Consider the following 13,238-nt stretch of genomic DNA (forward strand, 5'->3'; position numbering starts at 1 on the left):
GGTATAAGCATGCCCGTAATATGCCCCCACAGTAGAAAATAAATTTAATTCCAAACATTACCCAAATAAAATTTTCCAGTTAAAAAAATTTTAAAACTTCACAACAAAGTAACAAACACAATAATATAATTGATTAATTTGCTCGGAAGAAATTAAAGATGGAAAGCGGAATCATTAAAAAGCCAAGTAGCATTCCAGTTGTACTTTCAAACCGGCAATTTTTCCCTGATCGGCTTTTGGTAGTTTTTAATTGACAGTCATTTGCACGCGAATGCAATGTACGTCATATTACTGTTCCATTCAATTGTGGCCATTCATTTACCGGCCCTTGTCGTTTGATGAAAGCAGTGTTTTTTTTACTAAGTTTCTTCTGTACTTAGTTTAATCTTTTAATTGTAAAGGTGTTTTTTTCGTCAAAATTTTATTTAAGTGTCAACGTTTTGACCACCTATTCGGGCAATCTTCTTCAGGCAATATTATTGCAACTATAGGCGAAAAAAGGATATATACCAGACTACAAAAAATAAAACACAATGGACCAAGTTCTAAACACCGAGGCGCGAAAAACGAGATAAAAACCCAGGTACTTTAATAAAAAAATTGCTGGAAGAACAATTTTACAATTGAAACAATCCCTGGCAACAACAGTAAATTGATTTAGTTTAATCCGTATATAAAAACAATAGCAATCAATTATATCAAGTCCATGCAAATGCTGATCAATATTTGAGTTTCGGGTCAAATTTCGCAATCTTAACTGCTAATTTGAGTTGATTTGCATTGTGCTGACCTGTGAAAGCCGGAAAACAATGTACACCAGTGCTCTTCAACCTTTCTTGGTTTGGTGAACCCTAAAAGTTGTTGTGACGAACTCATGCACCCTGTTTGCTAAAAAGGCAAACTGAGGTAAAAAGCGATGTGAAAAATCATTATCAATATCAATATCATCATGTCAATTAAACCGAGCGGAGCTGCCGAAGTTTTACATACTGTCGGTGAGAGTTTGATAAAGGCTGCAGGCTGCAGGCGAGTAGGCTACTATTGCATGTCATAAAACAGTATTCAGGTATAAATATTAATATGTCATTACAAGTTTGTGATGCACCCTTGTATACCTTTTACTACTGGTGCACCCCATGCATATTTTGTGCACACTGGTCGAAGAGCACTGGTGTACACTACAGTATGCGGTGACCGACTTTCTGGTCTGGTCAAAACAAGAGCCGGGCAAACGGAAATACAGGATCATTCGTCGAATGCTTCCTGCGCCCCTTTGTTTGTTCCGTTTGTTTCATCACAATACGTCACAATGCATCGCGCGTTGTACTGTAGTGCCATGAAAGTTGTTTTCGTGAAAAACACACCGTAATCATTCTATAGTTTTTGCTTGCAGGGCCTAATTAGGAATTTCTCATATTTGACATTTTATTCAGATACCTTATTTTAGACATGAAGTATCACGATCCGATCAAATACCAAATGACGTCATTACTATGCTTAAGTAATCAAAATAGATCATCGATACGTTCAACGGCAACCATGGCTGAAATTCCAAAATTAAATTAAGTATCGGATCGGCACCAATATCACCTAGTATCGGACGAGTACCGATATAACCACTTGGCATCGGGTATCGGCTCCGATCCGATATTATCGGGCATCCATAGTCATAAACCTCAACGTTTAAAATTCATCACTTTTTATATTTCATTGTTAAGACAATTAAAAGTAGGATTACTTTAAAATTTGTTTATGTTTTTCTTTGGTTTGGCAAAAGTATCCGTTCTTCAAACTGTACATCGTCAAAAACACCACTATTCCTTAATGCCAAACCAGTGTTGTAATAACTATAAGTTAATGACTTCACTTCGAGATGACTTGCTTTAAAAATGACTTGATTGAAGCTTGGCTTGTGCAAATATTGACTTTGAACTAGGATATCGTCGTTATTTTTTTTGAAAAGACTTGACTTCGACTTCACTTTGATTTAAGTCATTTTGAATTAACTTGTTTACAACACTGTGCAAGGCCAATGTTATTGTTGCGTACTGATCGATATTACTTAAAAAGCGTCTCAATTGTTTCTCCTCAATTTGACTCACACGTGCAAATTGGTCGGCGTTTCTATATTGGGCCGAATGTTTATCGCAGGATATCAACCGATTCTACGCAGATAAGCTATAAATTGCCTTCGTATAAACAATAGCAAACGTTCAGACTAAACAAAATCTTCAACAAAGTTTACTCAGATGCGAAAATAAATGTTTAGGCTAGTGTTACTCATACCGACTTTGTCAGTCTCTGATTTAAACGCTTTTCGCCTCAGAACATGTCGCAGTGGTTTAAAACACTTGTCCGAACTAAGATTTAGTATTGATTGGCTATTTAACATATGTCGGTAACTGTTAAAAAACTGTTTTTTAAGCATTTCGTCCTAAATGCTACCCTGTTTATGTTTAGTTTTAAAGAAAGTTTTGTTTTGTTACTTTGATCTGATGAAGCACGGTTGTGCGAAAACTTTTGAACATTATTCATAACACGATTATAGATTGACGCAATATATCTGTGAGCTTCATAAAAATGTTTCTTTCTTCTGCAATATAGTTACATTTCCTCATACTTTTAAAAACTTGATTATTACCAGAATATAATTGAGTTGGAAAATTATATATTCGATTGAACTGAGAAAGAAGTATCGCGTTACTGCTTTTACAGTTTTTTTGTCAACAAAAGATCTTGTCGACTATACTGATTATCAAAACTGCACAAGAATTTCTTTGAAACGTTACAATCTTAACCAATTCTCAAAATTTCGACAAACCATTATTGTAGCCAAGGCCAGATTCGGGATTTTTAAGTAAATCTTTTTGAATGACTGTAAGCCAACTCTATATAAATTGTCGATACTTAATTGCCACCACCTCTTTCAAGCCTTGTTTCCTCCAGTTACGCTCTCATTTTGCTTGCAAGACGCTTAAATGAAAAACTTTATCTTTATTGTCGGCTCAAAAAATAAATGGCGTGCGGGAATGATTCGCACGGCAACAGCAAAAAACAACAACAACACGAGAAGAAACAGAAAAACGAAGACAGAGGCGTGACAAGAACAGCAGCAGCAGAACAGGACAAACAGAAAAAAGAACAAAGCAATAACTTATACACAGTGCGCCAGCATGCGTTGATACGCCCCTGGCCTTATAATGGCTTCACATATCAATTTTGGGTGCTTTTTGTGACGAACAAGCTTTGGCAAAATAGTGCTTTAAATTGATTTCAACGAAATTATTCTTGTTGTTGTTTTGAGATTGTTTTTCTGTTGTTTTTTGTTCGGGGGCATTTGCAAAAAGGTCATTTTTATTTCTTGTAGGAGCGTTACCAAATTGGTGCTATAAATTGAAAGAAATTCAAATAATGAAAGAACTTATTTTATACGTTTAGGTACGATTCGGCATAAAACGGTTTGTGAAATAATTTAGTCAGTTTAGCGGGACACGATTATTTCTTGACATTATACTAATTAACAGAAGTTCAAACAACAAAGTTTACCGGCAAATTCAACGGAAACAGAAAACACAATTCCTAAATGTGGCGAGGGGTCGTAATGGCCCTGGCTCAACAGGCCAGAAGGGGTCGCAGCCCCCTAAAACCCCTTGGGGCCTTGGGCGCTTATTGTTCATCTGTCCCAGCAGACGACAGCACTTAAGGAACATACATAGATCGGCAGAATAAGTAGATGGATATTCTGACAATTCTAATGAGGTCGAACACGAATTTAAATACAAGCTTTGTGCTTTTGGCAGCTATAGACGAATGACTGCAACGATTGTCGTAAAATGTAGAAACTTTTAAGATGAATTGTTGATCTTTATTTGGTGATTATTTAGATTAGGCAACGTAAAATTATGATTTTCATTTGATTAATAAAAACTCAACTCTTAAGATTAAATGGTAAGTTGCTCAAGCGAAAATTTAATTAAAAAAACATTACGCTTTTTGGCGATTTAAAATGGTTTCATTCATACTTTAATAACAAAAGGCTGATTTATAAAGTATGCTGAGATGCAAAGACTCACGTTTACTAAAGAAAAGACTGCTTCCAGCGATAAAAATGGCTTCAATTTATGGGTTTAAAACAGGACAGTGCTGTAAGATAATATATTTTAAGTTAACGTTTACATTTTGGGGCGGTTAAATGGCTTTATTTGATGCATTAAATAACAGAACGACGCTTTAATGTTATAGTACAGTAAAGTTTTGGCAACACAACACGTGAATAAAAAACAGCGAGAACACGAAAAAGGCGAACGGGGCAAAAAGCCGGTTGCTCCGAATAATTTAAATAAGCTTAGTCAGGTATGTAGGACAATATAAGGCGGCAAAAATCGACATAGCTAGGTTTATAAAGCAAGCTGCATTGCTCGCATAGCAAAAATGAAAAAACATGAATACAAGAAGGACGGTCGAAAAGTGGCAGGCTTTTAAATAAGTTTCATTAGTTTGTTGAATTCCCTGTGTACATCATTTTTTACCACCATTTTCATGTTATTTAAGCCTTCTGGGGCAGTGTTTCCCAAACCATGGGTTGCTACCAAGAATTGGGTGGCCGTTTTATTTGGTTGTGTGGCCAACTAAAGTCGGCAAGTTCTCTCAATAAATTAAGGAAAATTGGGAAGTAATACGAAGACTTAATTGGAATTGATGTATGCTATTTGTATTATATTTTCTTTACTTAAACAACAGTGAAAAGAATTTGGCCTCAAAAGCTTCGTTGTTTTGCTAACGCTTGGTATTTGGGCTTGGAAACACCGCATTAGGGTTTGGTACTTTCAGAGTAGAGTAGGGAATCTCCTACTTTAATTGCAATTGGAAATTTGTCGTTATTGGAACAAGGGACACATAATCTTTAAGATAAACTTTGAAATTGTTGAAATAAGCCTACGATAGCCTGAGTCGCAGTATAGAAGTATTCATTAACCCAGTTTATTACATTTGTAACCGTCGTAAACACAAAAGGCTTGTGGACAAATCTGTTGGACGTTAGGGGTGCGTGACGTCAAAACGTGACGAAACAAAGGACAGAAAAGTGACAATAAAATTGTGTCTTAACTCTAAAGTCCAGCTTTAAAATTTGCCAAGTAAAGAGCCTGAAAAAAAAAACGAATTAAGATAACAAAAAATCCTGTGGGTTTCACGTTCGCTTGCGACTGCTTGAACCCTGGTCCGCCGACCTTTAGTTCATTTGTAGCCTCGCGTTGGACTTAAGAAAAAACTTAGAAGAAACAAGGCTCATCTACACTTACAAGATAGAAGCACCATGTCGGACATGTTGATGAACTTGTAAGCTCCGTTCTGGTAGTACATCAGCGTCAGTGGGTCCAGGTCTTTGGGGGTGCAGCAAGGCGCTGAGGAGGCCTGCGGGTTCATGGTCTTGTAAAGCGCAAGAATGGTGCTGTACTGCGTGTCTGCGCTCCACATATAAGGACAAGCACCGCCGCAGAAGTTAGCCTTGTAACCGCTGGGAGCGTGAATCCAGTTCCAGTTCAAGTCCTTGCGGAAATCAATGTACAGCTCACGAAGGCAGCAGTTGGTTTCTGAAGGCTTACGGCGGAAGCAGTAATCGGCATCTAAGTCGCGTTTCTTGCGCAGTCGCTGGGCGCTTGACTTTACTGACCGTTCTGGGGTTGGTGTGCGCACCATGATCACAAGGTGAGGGTTGTACTGCTTGCCAAGGTCTGGGATCAGAGTCTGACGCCCGCTGTCTCCGCGATGAAGGGTTCCCTGGATCTGGCGCACTTTTGAAGAGCCTGGAAGGAAAGTAATGCTTGTAAAACCTCGAAATGCTTTGTAGCTTTGGAACACGATACAAAAATACTAAAGCTATAATATACAGTAAAATCTAAGAGCCTGGAATAGAACGAAATGCTTTTAAAACTTTTGGAATGCTTTGTAGCTTTGGAACCGGTTTTCTGAGTAATTTAAATCAAAATGCTAAATCCATAATATTCGAAAAACTCGAATGGAATCACAAACTTTTGAAATCTTGTGAATTTTAAGAGGTTAAATGCAAAAACCTTGCGACAGACTAAAATGAAATGAAATGCAAAGCTTCAGCCTGTATTAGATTAGCAGTATTTAGGTCGGGAATAGCCTGTAATGGAAAGAAATGCTTGTAAAACCTCGAATGCTGTGTAGCTTCGGAACACAATGCACGGGTTTTCTTAGTAATTTCAATAAAAGTACCAAAGCCATAATATTCGATAAAATCGAAGAGCTTGGAATGTAATCCCAAACAAAATACCGAAAAAATACAATAATAATTAGTCCCATAATCTCAAGATGAAATTGCTTTTAGTCATTTATAAAAAACCTAGCTGGTCTTATATAGATTTAAGGCCAGACTTAAAATAGCAACAATGGTTAACCCCGAGTTTAATTTAGTTTCCCTCGTGATCAAATGGGCTAGTTAAGTGCATGATTTTCTCCTGTGTGTGCTTAATGGAAAGCTTGTTGTTGACAACATGAAGACACTTGGGGACCTCCAATGGAGTTTGTTTGGGTCTCGAAGGAAATATGCAATTCGTTATAAGACTGACTGAGAATTAATGTATTAGCACCACAAGGACAAACTTAGTGTTGTAATGAATGACGTTGAAATGAAATGTTTTCAAATGGCAATCTTTCATAAAAATTTTTCGCACATAAGTTTGCACATAAAACAATTTGCCTGCAATATGCTGCGTTTTTTGTTGGGTTGAGTAATGGCTCATGATAAATCGGACGAGTTTACCAATTTATCAAAAAAATGTTTGTATTGCAAAATATATTTCGATTTGTATCTTATAAACGTCTTATAAAAGTTGATTATGCTAAAAAAGAATTCGCGAAAAAGGAGGCTATTTGTTTAACATCTTAAAATCCCACTTACAATTCATACAAAGAGATTTCAATGGCCATAGCTAAAACTTCGTTCTAATTATAACGTCAGGTGATAGTTGTTTTTGCTACGTCAGGTCTACGCTTTGTCCGTGACTGTAAAGAGCCACACCTTTAGCAGACCTGGCAACTAATTACGATGTTCTGGGGAACAAATTACACTTCCCATGGCTCTAGTGGCCTTAACAATCAAGTTACATCGGTCCATTAGTAAATTACAACACCACAAAACATCTTTTCGTCACCAAAGTTGGGATGATCTTCTTACGACTCAAAGTATATGAATCACGATAGTTGTAATAATTGCCGCAAAAATTGAGACCTACGGTTGATAATTGATTGGAAAGGACACTATGGTTGTTCAAAAAGTCCCAAAAGCGTCACGACTTGAACTTTTGACCCCGTGTATTAAACGCCACTGGATTTGTTTTGGTTCAAATTCGTGGCCACACAAGACGAACCAGCAATGACCGCAATGAGCCAAGCGCAATAAACACACCAATGTGATCATCTTGGGAGGCGAACACTTGTACATTTGCTTCAGATTGAATCTCTACCAGTTTGACCCCAAGGCTTTGCAGGAATGCAATAATTAAATACCGAGGAGCGGTTGAACACAGAAACTAATCCGAGCCAACGCCAAGTAATTGAAGCCGGCTTGGATAACCCCTTAAATCTGAGTCATCACAGCGCCATGTTGGGTGGTCGGTGAGCGATTTCGACAAGCAGCCAGCACGCCCAACGGCGTAAGCAAACAGTGAATCTGGGTTAAGTGGTCGATGCTGGATTGCCTCGGGCTCTAGCTCCTGTTTGAAATCAGGCATGACTTTCCGCGCGCTGATTGGGTTAACGTGACACCCCGCTCATCCATTATAAATTATGGTAATTTGAACGACCGAGGTTTGACGATGATTTAGAAAATAAATGCGAGATCCTCGGTTTTCGATAATGGATCGTCATATTTGTATATGTTTCGGCGAGAGTGTAACAAGGTTTGGTGGTCCAGAATTTGATGCATCGCGTTATTCCTATTAACTGACCGTTTTTTTGCACTTCGGCTTCCAAATCAAACAAATATAAAGGCCTTAATGTCAAGCAGATTCGTTAAAAGAGCAGTTGAAAGCATAATAACCAATTTTCACACATAGCAAAATTAATAATGGGGTGTCTGAACTTTAAAATGCTGAGATTCTTGCATTGGATCTTTTTCCGATTCCTTATAAAGTAATGTTTTACAACCAGCAAGGGAACAGAATGTCTAAAGTCAAGGTACTTTTACTAAACAATTGGTTTTCTGATCGACTTTTTCTGGGGGGAAAAGGGCAAAAAAAAACAAATTCAGTTGCTTTAAAATGTAAAGTTTATAAAGTTACCGAACATTTCAACGTATGCCAGCAAAATTAAAATAAAAAATTCGAATAAAACGCTCTTGTCGTCGGTACAGGTTTAACATTGCTTAAAAAGTTTTAAAGCGTAAGTACTCTGTTTAACAGTTTCAACTTTTAAACATTAGCAAAAAATCTGAATTATATGAGCAACAAGTAAAAATTAAGGTTTAAGTAAAATGATTATGTCAGTGGTTTCGGATGGTTATGTCTTAGAGAGAAAACTTAGTTATGTCTTACATAGAAAACTTAAAACATAACAGCGACATGTTTTAAACAAAGTACTTTTGTTTAAAACATTTTCAAACATTAGAATAGTCTGAATTATATTAGTAAATTTTAAGGTTAACCAGAGTAAAGTGCTCCCGTCATTGGTTTAAAATTCCTTCGACTAATATATGCCATTTATATAAACTTACCAGCGAAGTAAACGTTGAGTTTCTGTCGGATCCCTGCGTTGGATCTTCCCCCATTGAAGCTTCCGCCCTCGTTTTGACAAGGAACCGTCAGTTCAAGGCCCTGATTCAAACCTGCGAATCACAAACAATGTTTTAAGATTTCGAAGTCGTAGCTTGTTGTTACCAAATGGCACTAACATAGCCGCACAACAAGTGAAAAACCGCGGATGCATTTTGATATTTACAGAGTATGATATTTAAACAGTTCTTGGCAGTGGTGTTTTTAAAAACTTTACTTCGGTAAAAAGTTCTATATTTTGGCCATCTCCTTTTTGGTAAAATTCGAATTGAGTTTCTCCTCAATTTTTGAAATTAGACAACTAGATTTATCTAGTTTCAACTAGAATAAGAATTAGAATGAATTAGAATTATCTATTTGTCCAAGGCTGCTTCACACGGTTTCGCATAGTTGTGCTTGCAAACCGCACAACCCCAACCGACACCTCTCTCTGTCAGTTGTACGGAAACGCGCAGTTCAGCAGGCCACAAGTCAAAAAACGCACCAAAAACGGTCAGGTCAGCCAATGCGCTGCCCCGGCCTTACACACGCCACGGAGGGTTGACCAGTGTGCTATTTGGCGGCAGTATAATGGCGCTGTGGTGTATAGGATGTCCTGCTTGCGTCACTGCTAGCGATTAGAGCCGGGCCCACAGGTCTCGCTCCAATTAACCTCGGCTTTTCGTTACGTCACTCCATAGGTCGTGGCGGTTTGGAAAGGTTTAGGAGAAGGGCGGTCGCGGGGTGCAACGATTTTATATTAAAAGCCACCCATGGGGAAACTGAATGTGTAAAATATGAAGATACTTCCTCGCCCTTTACACGTAAATGACGACAATGACTTTAAATGGGAGCAAATATTGTTTAGACTTTAGACTTTCCTGTCTTGGTCAAAGTGAGTCATTTATAAGTTCTCTAGTTTTAAATGACTTAAATGACTATAGGACTTATAAATGATTGACTTTGACCAAGACAGGGAAGTCTAAAGAATATCCGCCCCTGAGGTTTGACTATTTTTCGTTTTGTATTATGAGTGTCGCGTGCGCTCTTGAGGTATCCTTTTCCCGGGGTTTAAGAAGCATTTTTCACACAAACCACGATTTAGGTACACTGTGCTCGGATCTGTAATGTAGCTTGTATTGGTAAATACAAAAAATATAAAATACACAAGCTAGACAGATTTATAAGTAAAGATCGTGGTTAGACTATTAATAAAAAAGCAAAATAGGTCGCGCAAATTGATATTACCTTTAAGAAAACGTTTCTATACTACTAGGCCTTGTTTATTTATATTCCAACCACGATATGAATATCTTGTCTAGCTTATGTTTGTAATATTATTTTCGGACAAAGGTAATTATATAAAAGATTATATAGGGCACAGGCTGCCTATTTAGAAGATGCATTATGTGCTCGCCATCGTTGGCCAGTGACACTCCAGAAGGGCTTGATTGCAGAATACACATTGTGTATATGAGTATTTTAGATTTAAATTACATAGGATAAGCATTTTGTGTTTTATTTGTTTTGTGTGTTTTTATTAATTATTTTTCCCTTAATGCTGTAGCGTTGCTTAATAATTACAACAACTTGCCCTATTCGACATTCACGCAACAGCAGAAACCAAAGCTCGAAATAAAGCTCGCATTTGCCGCAAAACAAATCGCTTGTAGCCCAGTCTTGCACCAACAACGCTTTCGAGCGTCGCGCGCACCTGTTCGACCGATCGCGCTGCGGCTATGACGTAACAACGAGATTGACGCGGTTTCATTGTTTGGGCGTTCGAGTGCGCGACGTGAGAGCGAAAACGTTGAGAAAAAACGATACTTGAAAATTGCGGCTCGGGACAAAAGGTGAATCGGCGGGCTTTGGACACTTGATTTCCCGCAGAATTTCGAGAGCGACCCGATCGTTTTGCATGTTATCAAAACGCCCCCCTTTGGACCCCGTGAAAGCCCCAGGGTGAACGCGACACCGTGAGTAACGCCCGACGTGCATTGTCGCACCCAAATTTCAAGGGGGTCGCGTTAAGGGGTCGCACCCCCAAGCAAGTAGGGGTGAAGAAAGTTACCCCCTTAGATACTTGGGCCGAGCTGTTGTTTGCGCGCAATTTGAGTTGAAGCGAGCGTAGCAGCTGCTTGCTCTCTGCTAACGTGACCTGTGATGTTACTGCTGATTGTGGCTTGTTGTGGGCTAAAGCTATAGTGTCGTAAACAAGCCGCGGTCGAAAAATAACGAAAGCTTAGTTATTGTGAAACTAGTTTAAGTCCGAGTTGAGTCATTTGCAAAATAAATAAACTAAAATAAGAACACATTGACTAAACATGGTCAAGATTATGTCGACTTACTCGACCTTATTTGCTTTGCATTCATTATCAAGCTACATTACAGATCCGTGTCCCCAAAGAATTTCAATAAATAAATTTGCAAATAGCTTATCAAGTCGTTTGCAAAATAACAAGTCCCAGTCCAAGCGTTGGTGCCCAAATCAAGTCGAGTTTTTTCTGATTCATGGGACTCAATCGCAAGGAAATGCCGTTTGAGTACTGGCCACTTATTGCGACTTGCACATGTCTCAGCAAAGTGGACATTAAAACTCGGTTAAAAGTGCCTTACGATGTCTTTAACGTGTCAACAAGGGAGTTTAAATGGGGGAGAGTTTGTCCTTTGAAGTTTTTCACGTAAACTGCCCGCCAGGACTCGCACTGATAACATAAAAAAAAAATCATTTTGAAGTTGGCAAGAGAACAACTGCGTCGACGCTAAGTAGATATACAAACGTCAATTAAGGACTGAAGAGTCATCGGCCTTTCTAGGTCTGACCCCCGCCCGACCGCCTTGAATCGCAATAGGCGTGTGGTCCCATTACTCATGAGCTGTTAGTCGTTATCTCACCAGGGCTACTTTCTTTTCGCTGCCCCGGCGGAATTAAAACGAAACGCTGTTGTTTCTCAAGATTAGACTGAGGCGTTTTGAACTGGCGCTGGACTAAAGAGCTCGTTATCGAACATTCACGCAGCTGTTTTTTCTGCCTCTTTCTACCAACTTAAAACGGCTACGTTTCTTGAAAATGTTCGCCGAGATTTTTTACGAATTTTTATATAAACTTAAGTGGGCAGTTTTAAATTTTTTTCTATATTTATTTGGGAGATAAAAAATAATTAACGTTTGGGAAACATCTTAAGCTAATAGATAAACTTTTCTTCAAGCTACAATTTTCAGCATTTTGTTTGTGAAGTGGTTAGGGCTATTAAAGAGTTTTACAAGCCTAATGACCACTTATCGTCACTTTTCCAGTGACTTTACCTGGCCCAAAACGACTTGACTTGAGTCAATTGGTTAAGTGAAGTTATTACAATTAAGTTAACTAATAAAAGCACAGCTTTTAAGCAGTTTTTAAAATAAGATAAAATGTTAATAGCCGAGATAATTGCTGAATGCAAAATAAAATCGGTCGTATGTAAACATTAGGTGTATGGCATTAGGACTATAGGAACACATTTGTCAAAATTTGTGCATATTGTTCACGTATTTGCCAAAAATGACGCCCATTGCGTTTGATTGAAGATTGACTGGATTAGGGAAGCATACACAAAGCGTTGCACATATTTGCGATCAAACTGGCTATAACCAACGGCAAGCGAGTTCAATAGATCTTTGTCGCTTTAAACGTTCCAAATATGCCTAAGCAACTCGGTTCCTTAAGCAATTAAAGCCTATCTGCCTTAAAAACCAGGGATGCCCGGTTATATCGGATAAGAACCGATGCCCAATGACAAATTGTAGTATTAGTACTTGACCGATACTAGGGTGGCATCTTTTCCATTTTGTTTAAAACTAGTGAATTAACCATCGAAAATGATTTGAGTTTTTACTTTTAAAGCAAAATTTGGCTTCACAGCCTAATAACATTACGTTTGCACGTAATGATTCCAGAAATTTTTTAAACGTAGTAATGGCGGCATTTCATTAGAGGTCGTGAGTTCGAAGCTCACCGCAAACTAGTTGATTAGGCCGACCAATTTTAGGTTACGAAGGCAGCATCATGTTGATACTCAACCGGTTTTTGTTCAAGATATGAAATAATTACAAAGTGTAAGCATTTTACGGCTAAATAACGGCTAACTTTTACTCAAACCCTTCAAGGGAAAACCTCTGAGCCAAGCCAGGCATATCAGTCGGTTACATGAGACACAGGTGCGTTGTTATTACGGCAACATTATGAGGGGAGGGGACTTACTGCTGTAAACAACATTTCGAGAGAGCTTAGTGGGAGTTCGACGTAACGACTTGATGTGGTTGTGCAATGTCGTGCAATGTTGGGGTTGTATGGGTTAAGGGGTGGGTTCTTAACCGGAGTGGAGCGGCACCCTGGTGTGCAATTTCTACTGCTCAAGGGTACAGAGGAATATTTGGGATTCTTTCAAAAGACTGATTTTGTTTTTTTGATATAATCCTCTTGAT

General features: G+C 38.4%; 1 protein-coding gene across 1 annotated transcript in view; it reads right to left on the reverse strand.

Moving 5' to 3' along the window:
• Positions 1–4,641: 4,641 nt before the first annotated feature.
• LOC146139171 (transforming growth factor beta-2 proprotein-like) overlaps positions 4,642–13,238 on the reverse strand; it is a 33,541-nt gene continuing 24,944 nt past the window's right edge. The window contains exons 4-5 of the mRNA XM_083391114.1: positions 8,738–8,848; positions 4,642–5,804 (exon numbers count right to left, since the gene is read on the reverse strand). Coding sequence (XP_083247240.1) covers positions 5,287–5,804; positions 8,738–8,848 — 629 coding nt within the window. The 3' untranslated portion in view covers positions 4,642–5,286. The remainder of the gene's footprint in view (positions 5,805–8,737; positions 8,849–13,238) is intronic.

This window comes from Ascidiella aspersa, chromosome 6, assembly GCF_963924565.1.
Source record: "Ascidiella aspersa chromosome 6, kaAscAspe10.2, whole genome shotgun sequence".
Lineage (NCBI taxonomy): Eukaryota > Metazoa > Chordata > Ascidiacea > Phlebobranchia > Ascidiidae > Ascidiella > Ascidiella aspersa.